The sequence below is a fragment of the Microtus oregoni genome, unplaced genomic scaffold (genome assembly GCF_018167655.1).
Source record: "Microtus oregoni isolate MIOR12 unplaced genomic scaffold, Mior012 000026F_ref0000081, whole genome shotgun sequence".
NCBI lineage: Eukaryota > Metazoa > Chordata > Mammalia > Rodentia > Cricetidae > Microtus > Microtus oregoni.
Window position 1 is genome coordinate 25455472 of NW_024543085.1, and position 25571 is coordinate 25481042.

Sequence of the window (25571 nt, forward strand, 5' to 3'; positions counted from 1 at the left end):
ACAAGGGGGCTAAGATAGATCCTTGTATACTTTTGAAAAACTCACAACAAGGATAATATAGGAAAGAAACCCTGCCAGGCACTTCAATTTTTTTCTTTGAAAATATATTGCAAGTTCAAACCCTGTCACAGCAAATAAGTATAAACGCATGGCGCACGTAATTTCAGGCTTTTTGAAAAGTTACAAAGATCTTCAAATACTCTTTACTCAGAGTTCCCGAGTGTTAATACTTTGTTTTCTTCTTCATTTTCTCTTTGTTTAGTGCTTTACCAGGTGCCCTGCACACGGCGGCACACTCCTTTAATCTCAACAGAGGCAGGCTACTCCACATAGCAAGTTCTAGGCCAGCCAAGGTTACATAGTAAGATCCTGTTTCAGAAAACAAACGAGGTGGGGGGAGCAGCTAATTAGAGGAACAAAAGTTTTTAGACATTCTCAGAGACTTGTACAGTAGAGCAGTGAAGGCGTAAGTCGCAAACAATGCCACACCAGTTTGGAATTATGATTAATAGGGTGATATTTATTTAAAGGGGAAAAAACTTACAGATAACCGTCCCAGACAACAGCCCTCTGCGCAATCAGGAAGGAGTCTAGTCGCCATAAACGGAGCAGGAAGCGAAGAGAGGGAGAAGGGAAGTAGCTGCTTTTTTAAAGGGAGAGAGACCACGCCCCAATGGGCTGGTATCTCAGTGGCTATAGGCTGAAGGAGCGGAAGGACCTCTCACAACAGAGCAGTATAAAAGAAGACTTATATATGAATAATCATATTCTTTCCACATATGGCAATAAAGGTCATATTTCTGCACATATATGGTTGCCATTTCTTTTGGTACGTTCTAGAATGCTGTGCTATATTATTACTCTAACAGTCACGTTTGACAGTACACTTGCATCGGTCTGTATGAGGAGAGGTGATGTTAGCACACAAGCGAACCCTTCAACTATGGATCATAACTTCAAATACATGTCAGATCTCTGTGCATGTTCATATGTTCAGTCCAACAAGTTCACCTTTAGTTTTCTTTTTTTCTGTCAAGAATCCTTTTTTGATGTTGTGGTGGTTTTCTTGTTTGTTTGTTTGTTTGTCTGGTTTTTCAATTTGTTTGATTGATTGGTTCTCTGTGTATGTAGCTCTGGCTGTCCAGGAACTTGCTCGGTAGACCAGGCTAAACTTGAACTCAGAGACCCACCTACCTCTGCCTCTGCTAGGATAAAAGGCATGTGCCACCACACCTAGCTAAGAACCTTTTTTCTTTAACTACTAAATTTGAGTTAAACCAAAACAGAGATCATAAACAGTTGGATCACAACATCTGACTCACAGAGCATGGCCACAGCGTCAGACTTGTGTGAAACACCCTTCTTATGCCTAGCTTCCACCACGCAGCTGAAAGGCTCCGGAGCCAGCTTGTGGTAGATCCAGCGCTATGCCCACCACCATCCTTCCCTCTTCAGAGCCAGCCCTCTTCCTTCTACACTGCCACAGCTGCCAGAAATGCCAAGAATTTATTTTTAATAGTTATCAAATAATGTACAAATTTTTATAAAGATAAGAACTTATTTTGCTGGGAGATTGCTCATATATTCTTTATGCAGAAGCTACTAAGGGATAATGAGTGAAGGATGATTGTGTTTTAATTTTCACATGTGGCAAAGTATATATAACAATAAATTTTAGGTACACAGTTCAGTAACATTAAGCATGTTTCTGTTAATTGTGTATCCAGTCTGCAGAGTTTGTGCATCTAAGACAACTCCTACCTGCTTGCACTTGGCCCCTGCCAGCCACTTCTCTATAGACTGTTTTAATTACTTTGCAAAGATAGACTAGAGGGCCAGGGCTCAGCAGGTGAAAGCCCTTGCCATGTAAATTCATCTAAATTCAATCTCCAGAACTCAGGGGCTGGAGAGATGGCTCAGTGGTTAAGAGCATTGCCTGCTCTTCCAAAGGTCCTGAGTTCAATTCTCAGCAACTACTTGGTGGCTCTGTAATGAGGTCTGGTGCCCTCTTCTGGCTAGCTGTATACATACTAAATAAATAAATATATATTTTTAAAAAAATCTCCAGAACTCAGGGTAGTAGGACAGACGTGACCTCTACAGCAGGCTGTATCACCCTTCCCCACCATGCGCATATAAGCATAAATAAAGCCCAATGGAGACATACAGTATTTGTCTTTGTGGGGAGCTTGTTTGACTGAGTAAAGAATCTTCATGTTTCACATAGTGTAGTGTGTGTTCATGTTTCAATAAACCAAAACAATATAGTTTCAAATAGAGTACAACAAAATACAGTAGATGGTACAGAGGTTTCCTACATGTCTCCTATGCTTAATACATTGCCTACCCCCTCTGTCAGCATCCTATAGGATGGCAGTACTCATGAATATGTGTTGACATGTCGTTATCACCCAGAGTCTATATTATCTTATGGTTCGTTCTATGAATTTGAACAGATGCATAGTGACATGCATCAGTTTAGTGAAAATCAACTCTGCTCTGCCTGTTTATCCCCCCCGCCGCTACCTCTACCCCCAGTACTCCTCTTACTGACTACATAATCTTGCCTTTTCTAGAAGGTCCTATAGTTTGTACTCATACAGTGTATAACCTTTTAGACTGACTTTCGCCTAGTGATATCCGTGTAAGGGTTTTTTTTTTTTTTTTTTCATGTCTTGGGAACTCACCCCCACCACTGCTTCTTGACAGGTTCCTTCTGTATAGCTCTGGCTCATCTGGAATTTGATATGTAGACCAGGTTGGCCTGTCTTGTGACACTTCTATCTCTGTCTCCTGAGTGCCAAGATTATAGATATGTGCCACCATGCCTAGCTCAATGGCCTATTTCTTTCTAGTGCTGAACAATATTTCATTGTCCAGATGAACTAAACTTTTGTATCCAGTCACTTACTGAAGGACATCTGGTGGTATTCAAGTTCTAGCTGCTGCAGACAAAGCTGGGGTAAACATTGTGTGTGAATTGCTGTGTAGATGTAGGTTGTCAGCTCCTTTGACTAAATACCAAGGAGTTAATTATGGGGTCATATGGGAGGAGTGTGTTTGCTCAGTTTTGGGATAAACTGCTAGACTGTCCTTAAAAGTGCCTACCAGCAATGAGTGAGAGTCCCTGTAGCAAACCATTGGCAGTTCACTGTTGCTTTGTGGAGGGTTTTTTTTCCTTTTTCTTTTTTTAAAAGTGATTTTATTGCTCGTGCACACAGAGAATTTGTGCCTCTAGAGCAGACTGTGGACAACTCATTTCCAATTGGGTGGGAGGACCCGCCTAGACTTAGAGTAATGAGGCAACTAGCAAATTCTTCTCTCTATTTCAGGCTGGCTGAATTTAACATCTTTATCCTTCCTGTTCCTCTCAGGATGCTTTCAGACAGTGACCACTTTCTTAATCAAATGCTAGCGATCCTTAGGGAGATCAGGGGCAAGGCCTTTGGACTTTTAAGTTTCTCAAGATCTTATTATCAGTCACAAAACGGACCTATGCCACTCCATGTGAGTCCCTCAGGATCATGCCTATTTAGGAGGAAGTCAGGCCTTTCTTGGCCAGTTTGTAAATCTGTTCCTTCAGATGTCAACTTCAGCCGGGTGGGGACGCTAAGGCTGTAGGGCAGAGCCGATTGGGACAATCTCTTCCTGGCAGCAGGCATGCAACCATGATTGCAGAGGTCTGGCAGTGAGAGAACGAGGGAGCTGTTGCGGAGTTTTACCCATGCAACAGGTATATAGTAGTGTATTACTGTGGTTTATTGTGCAATGCCATAGGGACATGATAGTCAACACTTTTATATATGCTTGTTCACCGTACCCTCCTGGTGAGGCAGTGTTTTGTCCATTTTAAAAATGAGTTAGTTATATTCTTAATGTTGAGTTTTAGTTATTTTTAAAATTTTGAATAACAACCCTTTATCTTTTGGTAAATGCTTTTCCCTGTTTGGGACTTAGTTTCTTGACAGTGTGTTACTATTATATGACCTTTTGTGGGGAGATGTAAACAAATGTCTATTGACTTCAGGTAGGGCAACAGCAACAAACCAGAGACATGATTCTACCCAAGCAAGTCTAGCTTGGTGAACCAGTGAGTTTCTTGGGGTCACTGCAGGAGTCTGGGTGAGGATTTGCACACAACAGGCACCTAAAAGGTCACTGCAGCACTGAAGCCCACACGGTGTGGATGATGGGTCATGGAAGCTGCACCTCTGGAAGCCCTAGCTCACCTTGCGGTGGTTCCATTGAAGAAATCCCTCTTCCTCAGCAATTGTGACTACTCAGATGACCTCAGGGGGGGCTTGTGGGTCCTATAACTTTCTGAGCCTCCTTGACTCTTGTAAGTTTCCTGAACTTAAGCTGCTGCAGTTTGATTAGCCTAGGAGTATCCCTGCTCCTTCAGGAGGGAAAGTTTTGATCCAGAAGAAATAGCTACTCAATACTTAATATGTTCAAAGAGCAAAAGATTTGTTGTTTGTTTGTTTTGTTTTGTTTTTTTAAGACAGGGTTTCTCTGAAGCTTTTGGAGCTTGTCCTGGAACTAGTTCTTGTAGAGTAGGCTAGCCTCGAACTCACAGAGATCCACCTGCCTCTGCCTTCCAAGTGCTGGGATTAAAGGCGTGCACCATCACCGCCCAGTTTTATTTGTTTTTTAATTGTGTGTGTGTGTGGGGGGGGGGTTGTCTGCCTGTGTGTTGTGTAGTATTTTCAGAGGCCACAAGAGGGATTCAGATCCCCTGTAACTATAACTACAGACAGTTAGCCTGTAACTAGTTGTGGGTACCTGAAGCTGAAACTGAATCCTCTGGAAGAGTCTCTAGTGCCCTTAACCACTGAGCCATTTTTTCAACCCCGAATAAAAGTTTTTATCTGGATAAAGTATGAATTGGAGGCCAGCCTGGTCTACATAGTAAATCAGGGCTCCAGAGTGAGACCATGTCTCAAAAAAAAAAAAAAAAATAATAATGTTGAATTTAGAGACCAGTTTTTTTGTTTTTTTTTTTGTTTTTTTTTTTTGGTTTTGTTTGTTTTTGAGATAGAGTCTCTCACTGTAGTCCTTACTGTTCTAGAAATAGCTATGTAGACCAGGCTGACCTCGAACTCACAGAGAGAGGCCTGCCTCTGCCTCCCAAGCACTGGGATTAAAGGCGTGTACCACCATGCCTAGCTGTATTATATCTTTCTATCAATGGGCATGCAGTAGCTCTTTATGTATTCAGTCCTTTGGTTTCTTCACGAGAGTTGGGTAATTTTCCTCATACAGATTTTTTAAAGAATGGAAGTAAGTTCAGGAGATTTATTGTATAACATGGTGACTATAGTTTATGACTGAAGTTAAATGCTTTCATTTCCAAAATGATACTGTATGAGGTAATGCATATTTTAGTTGACTAGATTTTACCATTCTGCAATGTGTATGTACTTTCAAATATCATGCTGTGCATGATAAATATATACAGTTTTTATATGTCTATTTGAAATAAAAATAAACATTTGAAAAGAATTTGCAATGTCTCCTGTTTATTGCAGGGGATATGTTCCCTGACCTCCAGCAGGCAGCTGAAACTGGATAGTGCTAAACCTGAAACTAAGTAGTAACATTTTTAGTTCCCTCCCTCTGCCTTTGTGTAGCTCCTATACATATTTTGTTGTATTTATACCTTGATATTTCACTTTTAGGGGGCATTTGTAGAAATGAAATTAAGTGTACTTCCGAGTTCTTGTTCATTGTCGATGTGTAAGAAAACATTGGTTTCTGTGTCCACCCTTATCTCAGAACCCACTCACTGTTAGTCCAGGAGTCTGTGGTTGATGACCTCACGTGGATGGATGGTTCTGCCATGCAGATAGTAGTTTTTCCTTCCCAGAGATCCCGTCCTGCCTTTTCTTCCTCTTTGCTCCTTCCTCTCTCTCCCCTTCCCTTCCCTCTTTTCTTTTTTTCCTTATTTCTTTTATCTTTTCTGTCTTTCTTGTCATAATGTTGAAAAGATGTAGTGAGAGAAGACATCCTTGTCTTCTGATTTTTATGGGAAAGCTTCCGGTTTTTCCTCTCTTTAAGTATAATGGGCATAGACATTCTTTTTTTTTTTTTTTTTTTTTTTTTAAAGATTTATTTAGTATATACACAACATTTGGCCTCCATATATACCTGTAGGCCAGAAGAGGGCACCAGATATCATTACAGATGGTTATGAACCACCATGTGGTTGCTGGGAATTGAACTCAGGACCTCTGGAAGAACAGTCAGTGCTCTTAACCTCTGAGCCATCTCTCCAGCCCCGGGCATAGACATTCTTATAGATGTTTTTTATCAAGTCCAGAAATTCCCTTTATTTCTAATTTGCAGTTTTTTTCCTTTTTAAGGTGGAATACTATGTGATTTGAGTGTACCACGCTTTGTTTCCCATCCACCCACTGATGGACACTTGGGTAGCTCCCATCTTTCGGCTGTTGTGAATGATGCTCCTATGAACATGGGTGTGCACATAGCTCTGTGAGACCCTGCTTTCAGTTTTTCTGGGTAAGTACCAGAAATTGGGTTACCCAATTACATAATAGTTCTAATTAAAAAACATTTTAGGAACCAGTACATAGAATTTCATATATAAGCATGTTCACTGCACTAACGTTTATATCAGCAAAACTCTGAAAGGAATCTTGCTCCATCAGCATAGCTATAGAATAAGTATTCTGTAGCTATTTTAAACGAGCAGGGTAGGTTTGTGTGTTTCAATATGTCAAAATGGCTAGGCATATTAAAATGAGAAAAACGTTATGTCATTGTAAACCTGTTTTAAATCTGTACATGTTTGCTTCATTTTTTTCGAACGAATTATGTGCTTGTGGAGAAAGGGAGGAGAGAGACTGATAGGAGAGTCAGCTTTTACCATAAGGCACTGTACCATTTCAGGGCTTACAAGGAACACAGTTTTGTAATTATACAACCAAATTGAATTATTGTATGGGGGAGGCTGTTCCCATTTGTCTTTGAAATACAAAGATAATTCTGTTTTGCTTATTAAGTATTTTTATATCACAATAACAAATGCTGGTTACTGGCTATTAAATGTTTTTATTGTTAGACACATATCAAAGATTTTTAATGTTTTGTGACTTGACTCATGTATGTATGTTTCTATATAATAGCGAATTTCTGTCAAAATGATTTCATATAGTATGTAGTTTCTGTCCTTACTCAGTGAGACATTCTCATCTTGCTTCTTCTGTGTCTGGCTGGTGACTGCAGACTGAGCCTTTCCTCTTCCCAGAATTCTCTGAGTCTGGTCACTCTGCTTATACTTACTGCCTGGCCAATCAGCATTTTATTAAACCAATACAAGTGTCAAATTTTTACAGGGTATAAGGACATTATCCCACAGTACCCCCCCCCCCCCTTTTTCTTTTCACAAGAACTCTGAATCTAATCTCCTTTGTTTAGCTTTTTTCCTGACCATTATCCATAATAACTTGTAACCAACACTCTAAACTAAGACAAACATCCATAATCCATTTTTTGGGAATGTGGACGTAGTTTTCTAGACTGTTTCCTGCTGATTGGGGATGCTGATAATCTTATGGCGAACCAAAGAAAATTTAGGATTGTGGTCAAATCCTGACTGGAATATTCTTTGAGGCTGGATCCATCTCAGCTAAGACAAATAATAACACAGTATCCAGACTCTGTGTGTATTTTCCATCATTATGTGGCTTTTTAATATTTTTTACTATTTCTTTTATTTTTAATTTTTGTTTTTGTTTTTGTTTTTTGAGACAGGGTTTCTCTGTAGTTTTTTAGCCAGTACTAGAACTCACTCTGTAGACCAGGCTGACCTCAAACTTACAAAGACCCACCTGCCTCTCTCTGACTCCCCCAGTGCTGGGATTAAAGGTGTGTGCCACCAAACAAACACCTGGTTTATATTTCTTCCCTTTTTGAAAAGGACGTTCTTTATCCTTTTCTTTTCTCTCCCAAGCCTACGTATATTTTTTAAGCACACTGTAACTGTTTAGAGGTTTTCTTCTCTTTTTTCCCCTCTGAATCTGTCTTTACTATGTATCTCCATCTTTTCTGACCGCATGAGTCTTTAGTCTGCTAAGCAACATTACTAGGATTAAAGCTGCTTTCAGGGCTGGATCTGCCCCACCTTGGCTTCCTGGGAAGCTCATGGCGGAGGTGCTGGTGGGAGCCATTTTTATTTTTATTTTTTTTAAACCACAGCTCTGTGCAGTTTCTAGGCCCATGCTACCACCAAGAAGCATGCCACCAGCTCTCATGGACGGCATTTAAGTGTTTGGTGGCAGGGCCTCTTAAAAGAACTACATGGTTTTTGCTGCTAACGCTGAGTCAGGAAACCTGTCTTAAAGGAACTGTGCCTCTGCTCACCTCTAGCAAGCAGCCCACCTGAGGCAGTGCTACTACCGAGAAGCGGCTTGACTTTGTTCTTTTGTCTGTCTCAAATCCTTTCTCAGGCTTTATGTGGAAATTCTTGCCAAATGTTTGGGTGCCATTTGTAGACGGAAGTTTCTGTCCTTATTCACTGAGACATTCTCATCTTGCTTCCTCAGTGTCTGGCTGGAGACTGCAGACTGAGCCTTTCCTCTTCCCAGAATTCTCTTAGTCTGGTCGCTCTACCTATACTTCCTATCTGGCTATTGGCCATTCAGCATTTTATTAAACCACTATGAGTGACAAATCTTCACAGGGTCTAGAGCATTGTCCCACAGCAATAATATTCTGCTATTTTATGCCATTTGAATTTCCCACACCTTGCTGTGGTCAAGGAAGGAATAAAATTAAAGGTTTGTAAAGAGTTTCTGCTCCTAAAAAGACTTAGTTTAAGCATTCTGTTACATTGTACACTGAATCGCCTCCTCTTCTTCTTCCTCCTCCTCCTCCTCCTCCTCCTCCTCCTCCTCCTCCTCCTCCTCCTCTTCTTTTCTAGCAGTAGATCTTCATGGAGGACCACGGAGTGACCCAAACTGAACACATGGCTACCATAGAAGCCCATGCAGTGGCTCAGCAAGTCCAGCAGGTCCATGTAGCCACATACACCGAGCACAGCATGCTCAGTGCTGATGAAGACTCTCCGTCCTCCCCTGAGGACACTTCTTATGATGATTCGGATATCCTCAACTCCACGGCAGCGGATGAGGTAACTGCACACCTGGCCGCCGCAGGTAATGTTTGCCCTGGAAGCTCCTCTTTCCCGACTTGTGGCCACGCCTGTCTGAAGGGCCTGGGATTCAAGCACGCTCACATTTCTTTTCATCATTTTTTTTTTTTCAGTGCTGGGGATCAAACCCAGGGCCTCGCATATACTAGGCAAGTACTCTACCACTGAGCTACATCCCAAGCCCTTCACCATACATTTTAAACCTGCATCTCCAACTTTAGCCTGTTCCGGGAGAGTTGAGTTCTGGGGTCACTTCTTGCTAGTGTGGTAGCGTTGGCTGTCTTTTCTCATCCTTCTGACAGTCTTCTGGGTTTTAGCTGAAGTATTTATTCACATTAAATACAAGGACTGGCATATTTAGATTTTAATATTCTTAAGGTTAAGAAAAAAATTTTCTAGTATTGTCTTTCTAGTATTGTCCCTTTATGCTGGGGATAAACCCCAAGCTTTTGCATACTAGACAAAAGTCCTATCTTGAGCAGTGTATCTCAGTCCTAGACTTTCTAATGAAACTCAGACATGTACTTGAGTTTCCAGTTTGTGTGAAAATTTATTACTATTGTGTTTAGGTTTCCACAATAATCTGATTTTACAGATCATGTGGGAATTCTTTCTAAGGGATCTGTTGCTGGCTGTTCTTAGTGATAGGTCTTATTTATGCTGGCTCCTTGCTTCATATGCTACTTATATGTGAATGAATGTTATGTGATGTGTTTTGAAATGGGGGGGGGGTCTTTGAGACAGGATTTCTCTGTAGCTATGGCACCTGTTCTGGAACTCTCACTGTAGACTATGCTGGCCTTGAACTCACAGGGATTCGCCTGCCTCTGTCTCCCGATAGCTGGGATTAAAGGTGTATGCCTCCACCACGCGACATTTTGAAATCATTTTAAAAAATAATTTGGGGTCTAAAATACTGTGCTGGACATGGTTTCTGTTTGATTCTGCTAGATAGGACCAAGACCACTAGTGACCTTGTCACAGTCCAGCTTGTGGATTGAAGTTTTCCAGAATACCAAGTGATTTAAAACTAGCTGTGTCTTGTATAGTTCTGTGTACAGTGTGTGTATTATGGTGAGGACACTCATATCAATCATACGTGGGTTTTATTTAGGAAAAGCAGGACAGGGAACCAATTATCAGGAATGGCCAATATAGCTGTATTTAAAGTGAGGAAGAAAAGTATAATAATCTCATACTATAATTTATTATGCACTGTGTTATTTCTGGAAAGGTGAATTTTTTTCCCCTGAGGCGGGGCTTCTCTGTAGCTTTAGAACCTGTCCTGTAGACCAGGCTGGTCTCACACAGAGATCCACCTGCCTTTGCCTCCTGAGTGCTGGGATTAAAGGTATGTGCCATCCCCACCCAGCAAAAGGTGACCTTAAAAAGGGGCTAGGGTACAGCTCAGTGGTAGAGCACTTGCCTAGCTAGCATGTGCAAGGCACTGGGTTTAAGTGTTTATAACATATATTTTGTGAAATGTTTAGACTTCCCAGAAGAGGGCATCCTAATACAATGAACCAAGCCCAACTTGGTTCCTGTGAGGGCAGATGCTTTTGAGAAAAGGCCTTGCTGTGCCATCCTGCACTGTCATAGTGTGGGAATGATGCGAGGGTGGCAGAGAGTGGTTCAGGGCTTGAGCAGTCGCCTAGCGTGTGTGACACCCTGCGTTCAGCTTCCAGCATGACTAAAGAAAAGATTAGAAGTGACTAGGTATAATTGCCTGTGTCTGGAGTCCTTACTACTCAGGAGGTTGAGGCAGGAGGAACACTTGAGCTCAGGTGCTCAAGACCAACCTAGATAATCACAATGAGACCTTGTTTTAAAAACAAACAACACACAAAACAAAAGAACAGGAAAGGACTAAAGTTTTTCATCTGTCTAGTGTGTAAACAGAGGCCCTTCAAATTTCTAATGAGTAGCTACTAAGGAATTGTGATTATATAGACTACAAGGTATAGATTCTTTGACTAAGACCTTACTTCTGAAGATACTGTCAGACCACTAGTGGCAGGTTATTGGTGTAGGGAAGTGCCAAGAAGAGGGTACTTCAGACTGAGGAAGTTTCAAAGGCAGGGACTTTCAGATGAAAAATGGGAAGGAGGCCATTGTGGCTACTCTTTGTGGGCAGGAAGAGAAACTAATCAAGAGGGCTGGCATGAGTCAAACCATGCGGGGCTTCTGCAGTGTGGAGTTTGCACAAGCAGCGGGGTGTAGAGGCACACACACCTGTAATCACAGTAAGCAAAGGAGAATTTGCAGAGGTGACAGAGTGCCTTATTAACTGCCCAGGTTTATGATCGATCCTAACTTGTCGCACACTAGAGAATTCTTTCTGAGGGCTGGACTGTAGCGTCATCATATCTAAAAGGCAACTCAGAAAAGTCAAATGGCCATTTGTGTCATGTTGCCTGTCAGAAACTGTTTCTGATTCTCTTCAACCCAGAACAAGAGCTCTTGATCATGTTGCTTTTCAGGAAATGAAAAAAAAGTTAAGAAGGGCCTAGGGAGATGGCTCCGTCAGCAAAGTGCTTGCCATGCAAGCATGAGAAGCTGAGTTTGACCTCCAGGACCCAGTTAAGAAGCTGGTGTGGTGGCCTGCATTTATAATCCCAGTACAGAAAGGCCCCTGGGGCCTGCTGGCCAGGTAGCCTAGTCCAGTTGCTACTCTTCCACATATGAGGAACACACATGTGTACACTGTGATCGGACATATACATGCACAGTTTCCAGTATCAGTTTCAGAGGACTTCATATTCTGTTTTTTTAGATTTATGCATGTTTTGCTGCATGTATGTATGTGTACCATATGTGCCTGGAGCCTACAAAAGTTAGAAGATGCTGTTGGAGCCCCTGGACCTAGGGTTAGAGATGGTTGTGAGCCGCCATGGGGTACTGGAGACAATGGTAGACCCTCTGGAAGAGTAATAAGTGCTCTTAATTGCTGAGCCATCTCTCACCCACCCCCAGGGAACTTCATTTTAATCAAAATTGAATTATTGCCGGGCAGTGGTGGCCCAGCATTCGGGAGGCAGAGGCAGGCGGATCTCTGTGAATTCGAGACCAGCCTGGTCTACAAGAGCTAGTTCCAGGACAGGCTCCAAAACCACAGAGAAACCCTGTCTCGAAAAAACAAAACAAAACAAAAAAAATTGAATTGTTTTCTCTAAGGCAGTTGGTATGGATAGAAGCAGAAAGAGTCACATGATCTGTAGATATAATTGCTACCTTAAGAATAGAGTTTGATGAATTGTCTGTAGAATATAAAATCTCAAATCTTGGACAATAACCCAACACTGGAATATAGGAAAGAATCATGGTAAAAGCAAACATGCTGTTGCCCACCTTTGTCAGGCATTGCTACAGTTTTAACGTGTTCACTTCGGGCTTTTTGGCTTTTTGAGATAGGGTTTCTCTGTGTGACAGTCCTAGCTGTCCTCTCTGTAGACCAGGCTGGCCTCAAACACACAGAGATCTGCCCATCTCTGCCTTCCAAGTGCTGGGATTAAAGGCATGCACCACCACCACCCAGCTCACTTCTGGCTTTTAAAAGACTATGTCGGTGTGTGTTATGCATGCCACAGTGCATGTGTAGAGAACTGTTGGAATCAAATCTCCTTCTACCATTTGGGTCCTAGAGATGGAATTCTGTTTGTTGAACTTGGCAGTAATCATCTTTACCCACTCAGCCCTCTTACTGGGTCCTCAGATTGGTTTTTTGTTTTGTTTTGTTGTTGATGTTGTTTGGTTTTGTTTTTTCCAGACAAAGTTTCTTTGTAGTCCTGGTGTCCTGGAATTCAGAGAGCTGCCTCTCTGTTTCCCCCAGATACTAGGATTAAAGGCGTGTGCCACCATGCCCGGATGGCTTATTTAGGAGTAAGCATTATGGATGCAGTTGAAACTTCTGGCGCCCTCCCAACCCATTTGTTTGAGACAGTGTTTTGCCGTCTAACCCGGGATGGTCCCCTTGCCTCAGCTTCTAAATACTGGGGTTAGAGGTGTGCAGAATCATGTCCTGCTAGTGTACCTCCTCTTAACCTTGTTCTCCTTCCTTCTGCCAAGGTCACAACTATTCTGCATGTCATCTTTATTCTCTTGACTTTACACTTTTGCTATATGTGCATGTATCATTAAATAATAGTTGGCATTGTTTTGCCTGCTTTAAATTTTATATTCATAAAAAAATAAAATAAATTTTATATTCATGATACTACTTTGAACTTTTGTTTCTGTTTAGCATTTTATGTTTAACATTAATTTTCTATAAAATTTTTTTAAAAACTTTTTAAAGCTAGGAATGGTGAAAGGCAGAGGCAGGCAGATCTCTGAGTTCCAGGTCAGCCTGATCTTCATAGTGAGTTCCAAGCCATCCAGGACTACATGATGAGATCCTTTCTCAAAACTGTATAAACACACAAAAAGTTCATTGTTGCATATGTGTAGTGGCTTCTACATGGGCTCCAGGGAGCCAAACCTAAGTCATGCTTGTAGGGCACGTGACTTCACTTGCTGAGCCAAATCCCTAGCACTCCTTTTAAGAGAGATACTGTGTATGTGTGTGTAGGCCAGAGGCACAGGAGTTGGTGAAAACGTGACTGCCATGACATACACAGAGTTCAGAGAACAAACCGGAACTGAACTGGTGCTTTCCTTCTACCTTTACATGGGCTCCAGAGATGAGCACCTCTATCCACCCTACCCACTGAGCCTTCTGGCTGTCTTAGACCAGACTGGCCTCGACCTGCCTGTTTCTGCCTCCCAAATGCTGGGATTAAAGATCTGCACTACTACTGCCCGCTGGGCTTTTTCTTTTTTTAATTATTAACATATATATCCATTGTACAAATTGATGAGTTTCATAATGACATTTAGTATTTTTATGAGATTTGGTTATATTGATAATGTATCAGTTATGTGCGCTTGTCTATCCAGGAGTTGTCCCTCACTTTAATAACTCAAGCTTTATAGTAATATGTGATAGAATCAGTACCTGTTTAGTATCTTCTAAATTGTTTTGCCTACTCTTAGCCCTTGTATTTACATTTAAATAAGTGAATTAGTTTATCAACTTCTAAAAACACTCTCAGGAATTTATATTTGCATTTGTAATGGACCAAATCAAAGCCCCTCAGGCTTGCTGACTGAGGATTCAAGTTCAGTGAGAGGTGCTGTCCAGAAAGGTGGAGTGCACACCCACACTGCTCGTTCTCGCACACCTCAGAATAAGAGCAGACCATGGGGGCACACATCTTTAATTCCAGCACTCAGGAAGCAGAGGCAGCCGGATCTCTGAATTCAAGGCCAGCCTGGTCAACAGAGCTAGTTCCGGGACTGCAGGGCTACACAGAGAAACCCTTTTTCAAAACAAACAAACAAACAATAATTAATTAATTAAAAAAAAGAGTTCCAAACAGATGTTGGTGAATCTAGCTAATGACAAACCTGCTGAAGTATTTATGGTGTGTGTGTGTGTGTGTATAATTTTGCTTGTTGTTTATTTGGTTTAGCTTGATGTAATTTCGTTTTTTTTGAGATAGGGGTTCTCTGTGTAGCCCTGGCTGTCCTGGAACTCACAAGGATCTGCCTACCTCTGCCTCCTAAATGCTGGGATTAAAGATATGTGTCACCACTGCCTGACTTTAAGGGTATTAATATTGACATTTGCAATTTACTTTGAAATGCAAAAAAACATGGATTTACATGGTAATATAAAATAAAGCCACTATAGAAGAAATTTGGAGTTTCCTCCAAGAAGTTAAAAGATAGAAGAAGTAGGCCTCTGGCTCATGTGGCAGTTGTAAGTAAGCAAATGAACTGGATCCCAAAGAGATATTGATCGCTCTACACAGTGGCCAGTATGGGAAGACGACCCAGATGTCTCTCTGTGGATGAAAGGCCCGAGGAGATAAACACATCTAGTCATACCCTCAGCCTTCACAATGGGAAATCTCGCCGGACGTGACAACATGGGTCAACCTTAAAGAAGTACTAGCTAACAGAAGAACAGAATTGTATAATTCCACTCATGTGAGGGATTGAAATAGGCAAATTCATAGAAACAATACAATAGAATGGTTGCCAGGGCTGAGAGAAAGGAGATGTGAGAAGTTGCTCTTCTGGAGATATTTCTGGGCTGGAGATGGAGCTCAGTGTTAAAGCCACAAGTAGTAGAGCCAGAACGCTTGACTAGCCTGCACCAGAGCAGGAGTCAGGGGAACGGAATGCGGAAGGAGGGAGAGAAGGCGGGCCTGAAGGCAGACTAGGAGCGAAGAGAGCGGGGACCAGGCTTGAGCAGGAATTCAAGGTCATCCTCAGTCTGCAAGGACTCTAAGGTCACCTGTCCTGCAGGAAATTGTCTCTAAAATCTGAAAGGAGAGAGGGAGGGATGATTTCAGTATGTAAGATGATAAACTCTAGAAATCTATACATTGTGAGTGTAGTTAATAATACTGTTTTGCACACAGTTTTATTCAATGACAGATCTTCTATTAAAATATTGCCACGGTTTTACAATAAAATGGGGGGTGGGCACAATTTCCCCCTTACAGTTAGCTGGGTACAGTGGTAATGGAATGCCTGCAATTCCAGCACTTAGGGAGCTGAGGTAGGAGGGTCACTTGGGGTTCCAGACTAGTCTGGGTTACATAGTAAGACCCGGAAAAAGAAAGAAAATTCCCTACCATAGGTTTATAATAAAGCGAGCGGTCATCTGGCTTTTGCTTGCTCTGGGGTTGTTTAGAGAGTGCCATTTCATCAAGACTATGCTAGTACTGAGTAGCCTGCAGACAGAAGCCTGTCTAGATTTACAGAAAGGCTTACTGCAGTTCGCCCATTTAGAATACACATGCAAATTTAATTGTTAGCAGTTGAATTTTCATCTTTTATAGGGCGGACAAGAAAGGATAAAGGTGAAATTTTGTCTTTGATATGTTGAAACTCCTAGGTGTCTAGACTGCAATAGTGGTTCCTTAGAATTGCCCTTGGTTTATCCTGCACCCTCACCCTCACCCCAAGGCCTTTGTGCAGCAGGTGCAGAGCAGCTAGCCCAGCCTTTATTAACATTCTCTTGTTGGAGTAAAGAAGTGTTGTCTCCTTGGCCAGGATTCTTTGATCATCTGGACCTTATGGCTGCTGTCTTCATTCCCTGGCCCATTTTCCAGCTTAGTTAGTATTCTTTCAGATGGCCTGTATAGGTGGGAGTGTGCCTGTTCACTCGCAGTTCTCCCAGTTCCATAACTTGGCAGAGTCTTGGAGCAGTCGGAGGGAGCTAGAGATGCAGTTTCAGTGTAGACAGGCCTTTCTCTCAATGCTGCAGTATTTCCTGGTGCCTTTGAGAACACTGTCCTAATAGTGTGGGCATGCTGGCAAAATAAAGCAACAGCATTGTATAAAATTCAAGATGGTGTGTGGCAGGAAGGTATAAACCATTTTGCTTCTTAAAAGACTTATTGTAAATTTAAATGGTTCATGAGACAATATATTGAAGAACATTGATAATACAGAAACATTGTGTTTTCACCGAGTGTGTTGTTTTCTGTCTTGTGCCCTTGCAGGCTGCTGTCTAATCTCAGCACATACTTATTATTTCAGGTCCTGTGGGAATGGCTGCTGCTGCTGCTGTGGCAACCGGGAAGAAACGGAAACGTCCTCACGTGTTTGAGTCTAATCCGTCTATCCGGAAGAGACAGCAGACACGTTTGCTTCGGTGAGGGTTGTGCTACCTCATCTTGCTGTTCCTCACAGTCTTCCTGTGTGGATGGCAGGACAAGAACATTTTTTACTAGCTTCCTCGTTAGACTTAGAATCATTCCCATTAAATTAAATGGATGAAAATCTAGAAAATATGACGTAATGGATGTATAACATTGGCTAGCTATGGTGGCGCATGCCTTTAATCCCAGCGTTTGGGAGATAGAGGCAGTTGGATTTCTGTGAGTTCGAGGCCAGCCTGGCCTACATAGTAAGTTTCAGGTCAGGCAGAGCTACATAGTGAGACCTGTCTCAAAATAAGGAAGGAAAGAAGATGTCTAATGTCACATTAATCCATCCAGAGGAAGTTTGTGTGTCTGCTGCGTGCCAGGTAGAGAGTAACACTGAGCAACAAAGCCCGTTAAAGAATTTATATGAGGGAGAAAGAAAACAAACATACACTGTATTAAATCAGAGAGAGTGCTGTGGAGAGAAAAGAGCAAGTGTATCAGGAAGTCAAAGAACATAGTTGTTTCTCTATTCTGAGAATGCTCTGGGAAATCCTTTGGATGAGACAACCTTTGCACAGAGCTGGGAGGAACTAACAGAGTGACTATGTTTAAGTCCTAGGAAGAGCATTGCAGGCAGAGGGAGTATTAAGAGCCGATGTAGTTATTTTATTGTTTGTTTTTGGAGACAGGGTCTCAACTAAGTAGCTCTGGCTATCCTGAAACTCACTCTGTAGACCAAGGCTGTCCTTGAACTCAGAGATCCACCTGCCTCTGCCTTCGTGTATTAAATCCCTGCACTACCACACCCTGTCAAGGCAGTTATTTTTTAAAAGCTGCCAGGGAAAGTATGGGAGGAGTGATTAGAAGAATAAAGGAAAGTCCAGCCCATCAAGAGGTTGGCCAGCCTCTGTGGCTGTTCATGCTTACAGGTCCGAGGGCTGAGATTGGAGGATTGCCACAGATTCAAGGCATGGTTAGCACACACCTATAATCCTTGCACTCAAGAGACTGAGGTAGGCAGGTCATGATCTTTGAGCTAGCCTGGGCTACACTCCAAGTTCTTACCTCAAGAGAAAGTAGAGAAAGAACTGGAGGCAGTGACTATCAATCATTCATTTAAGAAATGATGCCTCTGTTTCTGTTTGGTATTGTGAAATGTAGGATCCCGAGTCACCGGATAATCCCTGTAAGATAGTGGAGAAGTGTGGTATTCTGTTCATTTTTTTGCTCCTACCCTGAATTCTCACTGTATCAGGGATTGTTTCTGTGACTGTAGTTATCTCAGATGGTCAACTATAGTCCAAAAATATTAAATGGAAGGTTCTAAAATAAATAATAAGTTTTAAATAATTTTACTAAACATTGTTATAATTTGAATATTTTTAAGATTTTAGTTTAATTATTTTATGTGTAAGAGTGTTTGCCTGTGTGTATGTTTGCCCAGTATAAGTGGCTGGTGCCCACAGGGATCAGAAGAGGGGTCTGTGTGCCTACATCGGTTTATGTGTGCTTTAGGAAGCCAGAGGCATTGAGTTCCCTGAAGCTGAAGTTACACATAGTTGTGAGGTACCTAACAGGTGTACTAGGATTCAAACTCAGGTCCTCTGAAAAAGCAGTAAGTACTCTTAACCACTGAGCCATCTCTAGCTTCTGTTACAGCTGTTTCTATGATTAGTTATTATTCATCTTTTACTGTTCTTAGCTTATAAATTAAACTTTATCATTGGTCTGTATGTACAGGATAAAAACACAATATGCAAAGGGTTTGATTCTATCTCAACTTACAGGTAGGTATCCAGTGGTATCTGCTTTGGAGCAGACCCCACAAATAGTGGGGAACTGCAGGGATTTTCATTTCATCCTCATGTGGAAAGCACTGTGGGTTTGTGTTCTAGTTTCTTTTCTGTAGCGGTAGTAAGTACTCTGATGACAAGCAATGGAGGGTCGCAGTTCATCAGTGAGGGAAGTCAGAGCAGGAACTTGTTGTAGAAACCAGAAATACTGCCAGCTTGCTTCCTTACAGGCTTTATAGGCTTTGTTTTGTATTGTTGGTATTTGTTTTTATTTTTATTGTTCTTTGCTATGTGGGAAGCCACCAAGTAGGCCAGGTTGGCCTTGAATTCACGAGGATGCCTGCCTTGGTTTCCCATGTCCTGGGATTAAAAGTGTGCACCACCACACCACTTGTACTTTAAGTGCTTTCTTTTTTTTTTTTTTTTTTTTTTTTTGGTTTTTCGAGATAGGGTTTCTCTGTAGCTTTGGAACCTGTCCTGGAACTAGCTCTAGACCAGACTGGCCTTGAACTCACAAAGATCCGCCTGCCTCTGCCTCCCGAGTGCTGGGATTAAAGGCGTGGACCACCACTGCCCGGCTCTAAGTGCTTTCTAACACAGTCCAGGACCACCTGTCCAGGGAATAGTGCTGCCATAAGAACTGGGTCCTCAGTTAACAGACTTGCCCATAAGCCAGTCTGAACTCAATGAGACTCCCTTCTAGGTGACTCTAGGCTGTGTCACGTTGACAGTAAAGCTAACTAGGACAGTGTGTCTATGTCACAATAAAATATAAAGCTGTGGCTAGGCAGTGTGGTGCCCACTTGCAAACCTGACCTGGAGGATGGAGGCAGAGGATCAGGAGTTTCTTTGGATAAAATATATCAGTGTAAAATGGATAATGACTGTATCAATAAAAAATTGTCATTTGGACCACCTTTATTAATTATAGAGATAACAAAATAAGTCTGTGAGTGACATCTCAGCGGTCATACTTCAAATTGTAAATAAATTGGTGTTGAAGCTTAGCTGGGTGTATTGGTTATACCTTTGATTGGGGTACTTGGTAGGTAGAGGCAGGCAGATCTCTGAGTTTGAGGCCAGCCTGGTCTGCATATCGAGTTCTAGGACAACCAGAGCTATGTAGAGACCTTGCCTCAAGAAAAAAAGATGGGCCAGGTGGTGGTGGTGCAGGCCTTTAATCCCAGCAGAGGCAGGCAGATCTCTGTGAGTTTGAGGCCAACCTGTTCTGCAGAGGGAGTTCCAAGATAGGCACCAAAGCTGTAGAGAAATCCTGTCTTAAAAAAAGAAAAGAAAAGAAAAAAGATGTAACTTACTGCAATAAAAGTTGTCATGTCTGTGTCCTGAGGCATAAACCCAGTACATCCGTATGTGGTAGGTTAAGAGAGTATGTACAGTTTCTCTGACAGAATTCCGTACTTCACTCTCCTTTCCTTTCTCAAATTTCATAACATATTTGATCAGAATTGTCTCAAATCATAGCAAGTTTAGTCTGTTCCATCACGGTATTTTCTATCATCCTGTAACCTTTTGTTTGTGTTCTCTTCAGGAAGCTGAGAGCCACGTTAGATGAATATACCACGCGAGTGGGGCAGCAGGCTATCGTTCTCTGTATCTCGCCCTCCAAACCCAACCCGGTCTTCAAGGTGTTTGGAGCAGCGCCTCTGGAGAACGTGGTAAGTCAGATCTCAGCTGTGTTCCCAGAAGCCCTTTGCTTGGTGTAGATTTTTCTCTTTTTATTCCTCTTTCCAGTTCAGTGCTCAGTATTTTCTTCCACCTCTCTAGGGATGGAAAGTGGCGACTGGTTTTCAAACTACTTTATGTAGTAATATGATATTGTGCTCTTTGGACTGATTTGGGAGCCCACCATCCAGCGCCCAAATGAATCACACCCGGAATCTTATTCTTATTTATAAACGTCCGGCCTTAGCTTGCCTTGTTTCTTGCCTGCTTTGCTTTTTTCTTTCTTTGTTGGTTTTTCAAGACAGGGTTTCTCTGTAGCTTTGGAGCCTGTCCTGGAACTAGCTCTTGTAGACCAGGCTGGCCTCAAACTCACAAAGATTCGCCTATCTCTGCCTCCGGAGTGCTGGGATTAAAGGCGTGCGCCACCACCGCCCGGCCTCCCGTTTTCTTACTACCGTAACTCTTACTCTGTGAATTGCTGGGTAACTGGCCCCTGATATCCTCCTCCTTGGGCCACTACTCAGAGTCCCTTTCCAGTTTTCTTCTATATATTCTTTCTGCCTGCTAGCCCCGTCTGTCCTTTCTCCTGCCTCACTATTGGCTGTTCAGACCGTCAGTTGTTCAAGACAGGCAAAGTACCACAGCTTCCCAGAGTTAAACAAATATAAATAAAATAATATTTCCCACAACTTTGTGCAGGTTGAAACCAAAAAGATCAGCACCTTGGCGATAGTCGGAAAGATACCTTATTGCTTGCATTCATTTGTCAATCAAGAACAGAGCAGATGGTAGAACCTTGAATGTAGTTTGATGCTTGACTTGACCAGAGCTGTTTTATGCCTTGTGCACATAGAATGATGATTTTTTAAAAAAATGTTCATTGCTGTTTCTCATTGCTAACTCAAGGTATTGTACCCCACCAGGAGCAGTGAACAAAAGGACAGTATTTGATTTGTTATGAAACCAGTACAGGACTGAGGAGGTAGCCCAGTTGGGAGAGCCCTTGCCCAATATGCGTGAGGTCTTGGATTCCATCCTAAGCACTTTACCCGCTGCCATGGTACAAGTAGTCTCACATCCAGGAGGTGTGGAAACAAGAGGGCCAGGTATTCAAGGTCATTCGTTCTTGGCTACAAATTGAGTTCAAGGCCATCTTGAGCTAAATTAGATACCACTTTTTTAAAAAAAATGTGAAAGTTTTTATTCATATCTGAAACAAAACACTAGATGATTCCAGGATAATGATTTTATGAGTTAAACTGGAAGCATATTATTAATCACATATTTGGGTATATCTTTTAAAAATATCTTTTGCTTTTTTCAAAAAAGTTGGTTTAGTTGGGCATGGTGACGCATGCCTTTATTCCCAGCAGGAGAGGCAGATAGATCTTTGTGGGTTCAAGGCCAGCTTGGTCTACATAATTTTACTCTTGCGTTTTGTTGTTGTTTTTGTTTTGTGTGTGTTTGTGTGTGTGTGGCTTGTAAGTGCATGCCTCGTGCATGTGTGCTCTTGGAGGCCCAATGAAGGCATGAGGTCTCCTGGCACTAGAGTTACAGATAGTTGTAAGCCACCATGTGATGTGGGTGCTGGAGGTTGAACACAGGTCATCATTCTTAACCACTGAGCCATCTTTCCACACCCCCTAATTTAAGCAAGGAAGGAAGGAAATATTTTCCACTTGCATTTTCCCTCGATGTGTGTACAATGAGTACAAGAGTTCCTTCTTCCCTAGGAACAGATGTGAATCTGTCTGCCGACATAAACTCCTAAAGGGGAGTGGTGTGAGAGCTGGGCCTAGGCGGTGATGCGGCTGAATTGCTGGGACTGTGCTTTGAGGGCAGCTGGCTCTGTGTGGACCATGGACTTTCTTGAGCTTTTTAGAAATAGCCTAAAATATTTTCTTGAATAACATAGTAAAAACTTCCCAAGAACTCCAGGGCTTCTGAAGGTAGAACTCTTTAGTCAGAGCCAGGCGCCTGGAGCATTTAGCTGAGCCCACTGAAGACAAGCCACTCAATCAGAAAGGGCCGAGGTAGCTCTGGAATGATCACCAGCTGCCTACCTTTATTTCCTTCCTCTTCCTGATAGATAAGTGGACTGTGTCCTTCATTTGGTTATGTAGGTTTTAGAAAGTGGTTTCACTTATAAAATGTAGAAAAATGTTTTAAAAGTATAGCTGGGGAAATTGCTCCTTTGGTGAATCACTTTAGCATGCAAGCCTGGGGGCCTTATTTGAATCCTCAGAATTCAAGCTGGGTGTGTGTGGTAGCCTGCGTCTGTGATCCCACTGCTCCTGCAGAGAGATAAGAGACTGAGACTGCTGAGTCCTGATCTGTGTGTGGACCCACACTCACATATAAGTGCTTTAATTTTCAAGTCTTGACACCAGATATCTGTGCTACTGATACAGCTCCGTGGATAAAGGCTCTTGCTGACAAGCCCAATGACTTGAGTTCAGTACCTGGAATCCACATGGTGGAGGGGGAAGTCCATTTCTACATGCTGTCCTCTGACCTTCACACACAGTGCCGTAGCACGTGCATATAGAGAGGCAGGAGAAAATGAATACAAAATCTTGCTGTAAAACAAACGAGTTGGTGGGGGAGCTGGAGCAGGCTCCTGGTCATCCAGAGTCCAGTGTGAGGCCTGCTCCGTGCTCGGGCAGCTCTCAGTCACACCCCAGATACTTGCAGTCTCAGTGCTTCTGTGTACAGTTTTAAAAAGATCTCTATAGAACTTTCCAAAGACTACTCCTGTCCAGAGTTCTTCAGAAATACAGAAGAATCACAGTGTATTCTTCAAGGTTGTTTATTTGCAACCTGACTAACGGCCAGTTTCTAAATTTTCAACAGTAAATCTGTACAAAACTGTAATGATTTGTGTAAACACCCTAAACCTAACCTTCCACCCCTGGTATTCATGAGAATATGTGGTAATGTACCTTCCTGTGTATCTGAATACATGAAATATTTCATGATACGTGTTAAAAAAGACTGCTCAACAGATCATGTAGTCATTGTGCACACTGTATTCTGGGAACAATACTATAAATGACACATAATTATTTGAGACCAGAAATTTAAAGCTGGAAGGTAAAGACAGGAACACTTGAGAAGTTCTTTCAGAACAAATGTGGAAATTGAGTTGGACTTTGAAAAATGGACAATATTTGGATAAGAAGCAGAAAAGAACTTGCTAGAAGCAAAAACTAGTGAGGAGGCTGGCCCGCAGTTTTAGGTGCACTGAGATTTTAGAGGACTGGAAGATGAGGTTTGTAAGTAGGGGTGGGGATACATCTCAGAATTGAGCGATCAGACGGAATTGAAATACCAGCTTTATGATTCTCAGAAATCTACTTTACCAAGCAAGCTTAGATGGGAGGGCTGTGTTCACCTGGAATTGCTTTGTTGCAAATTACTCTAAAACATACTCCATTGGCATTTTTAAATGAGCATTGTCAAGGAATTATACAGCATTGTTAAGTTTAGCAAAATACCAGAATATGGCTTTTCCTGATCCATAAAATTGGCTGAAATTAGCAGGCAGTGATGGCGCACGTCTTTAATCCCAGCACTTGGGAGGCAAAGGCAAGTGGATCCCTGTGAGTTCAAGGCCAGCCTGGTCTACAGAGGGAGTTCGAGGATAGCCAGGGCTACACAGAGAAATCCTATCTCAACCTCCCCCACCCAAAAGACTGAAACTATTTGATACTGACTAATGTAATAATAATAATAACCCAGTATTTTCTCATCTTCGAATGCCAGGTATTGCCAGCACAATCAAAGGTGTTTTTATACCATTTTCATTCCTCCTATGGGCCTGCACGCATAAATTCAACTTGATACACTAAATTTAAAAAGTCCAGACTTGGAAGAGTCAGACTTTATTCCATGCCCCAATCCCCTTTTGGATTAGAAGCCTATATATTGCCAGTGCATATGCCATAATAAACATACTGATGATGCATTTGAAACTTTTTTGTTTTACTATAAAACTGAATTAGTTGGGTTATAATTTTTTTGGTGTGTATGTGTGTGTGTTTTGGTTTTTGTTTTGTTTTTTGAGGCAGGGTTTCTTGGTTTCTCTGTGTAGCCCTAGCTGTCTGGAACTCGCTCTGTAGACCGGGCTGGCCTCAAACTCACCTGCCTCTGCCTCCCAAGTGCTGGGATTAAAGGTGTGCACCACCGTTAGCCAGCATGCCTCTTCTTCTTGCTCTCTGCACTGTCTCTGCAGGAGGATCTGCTGTCTTGAGATAACCGTTCACTACACTGGTGAAGAATAGAGTCAGGGAACAACACTGATTCAGAACTGCACTGTCACGCAGTGAGGCACATGGCTTTGGAGTTCACCACTGTCTCCGGGGAGTACCTGAAGGGAGGAGAGGTTGACCAGTGGGGCTCCCTAGCCTCAGGCCTTACTAGTAATGGTACTTTTGGCACTGAGATGTATTATCCATCTCTTGCTTTGTCTGATTCTTTTCAGTCCAGCCTCTTAAGCACTTAGATCTCCTGTCCATGTGGTACCTGGCATTCTCAAACAATAGCAGCAGTTTCACATACATTAAGAGTTTAGAGACGTAAGTTCTCAGATCTGGAAAACGATTTTGACAGTGAACTGTCATATTTGATGTGACCTGTACAACTGGCCTGGGAAATGCAGAGTAATGAATATTATTTACATTGTACCTGGAACAAGTGATGGATCTCTGTGGATTGAGAAAACATGACTTTTAAGTTCTATAGAACTTTTTTACTGGCTCCTTCCTATTGTTGTTAACCTAAAATTTCATCATCTTTTTATTTGATTCTGTTCAGTGGTGTCTTTGGGGCCAATGGGTATTTTCACCTTCTACTTGGAGGAGTGTTTGTTCTTGGGGCTCTGTGGTGGCTAAGGGACACCAGCCCAACCACTTTCTTGTTGCTTAGCACCAGCCCTCCCTGGCTGTTGAGCATCTTGTTTATTTCTGCTCCTAATTCCCTGCAGGTGCGAAAGTACAAGAGCATGATCCTGGAAGACTTGGAGTCTGCTCTGGCAGAGCACGCCCCTGCGCCACAGGAGGTTAATTCAGAGCTGCCACCTCTCACCATAGACGGGATTCCTGTCTCTGTGGACAAAATGACCCAGGTACAGGGCGGGAAGTGAGGAGGAGATGCAAAGACAAGAGATGCAGTCATGGGCGGGCCTCTTTTCACTTTTCTAGCTTTGTCTTGGGTAGTGTG

General features: G+C 42.3%; 1 protein-coding gene across 7 annotated transcripts in view; it reads left to right on the top strand.

Annotated features, from left to right (window-relative positions):
- Nrf1 (nuclear respiratory factor 1) overlaps positions 1-25571 on the top strand; it is a 101949-nt gene that overhangs the window by 34197 nt on the left and 42181 nt on the right. For 3 of the 7 annotated variants that reach the window (XM_041675514.1, XM_041675511.1, XM_041675516.1), the window contains exons 2-7: positions 6363-6519; positions 8945-9176; positions 9286-9321; positions 16766-16880; positions 20218-20344; positions 25336-25476. In XM_041675514.1, the coding sequence (XP_041531448.1) occupies positions 8954-9176; positions 9286-9321; positions 16766-16880; positions 20218-20344; positions 25336-25476 (642 nt within the window). In that variant the 5' untranslated portion in view covers positions 6363-6519; positions 8945-8953. Of the gene's footprint in view, positions 1-6362; positions 6520-8941; positions 9177-9285; positions 9322-16765; positions 16881-20217; positions 20345-25335; positions 25477-25571 lie in introns of all 7 variants that reach the window. The other 4 variants (XM_041675517.1, XM_041675515.1, XM_041675513.1 and 1 more) reach the window with 2 other exon arrangements.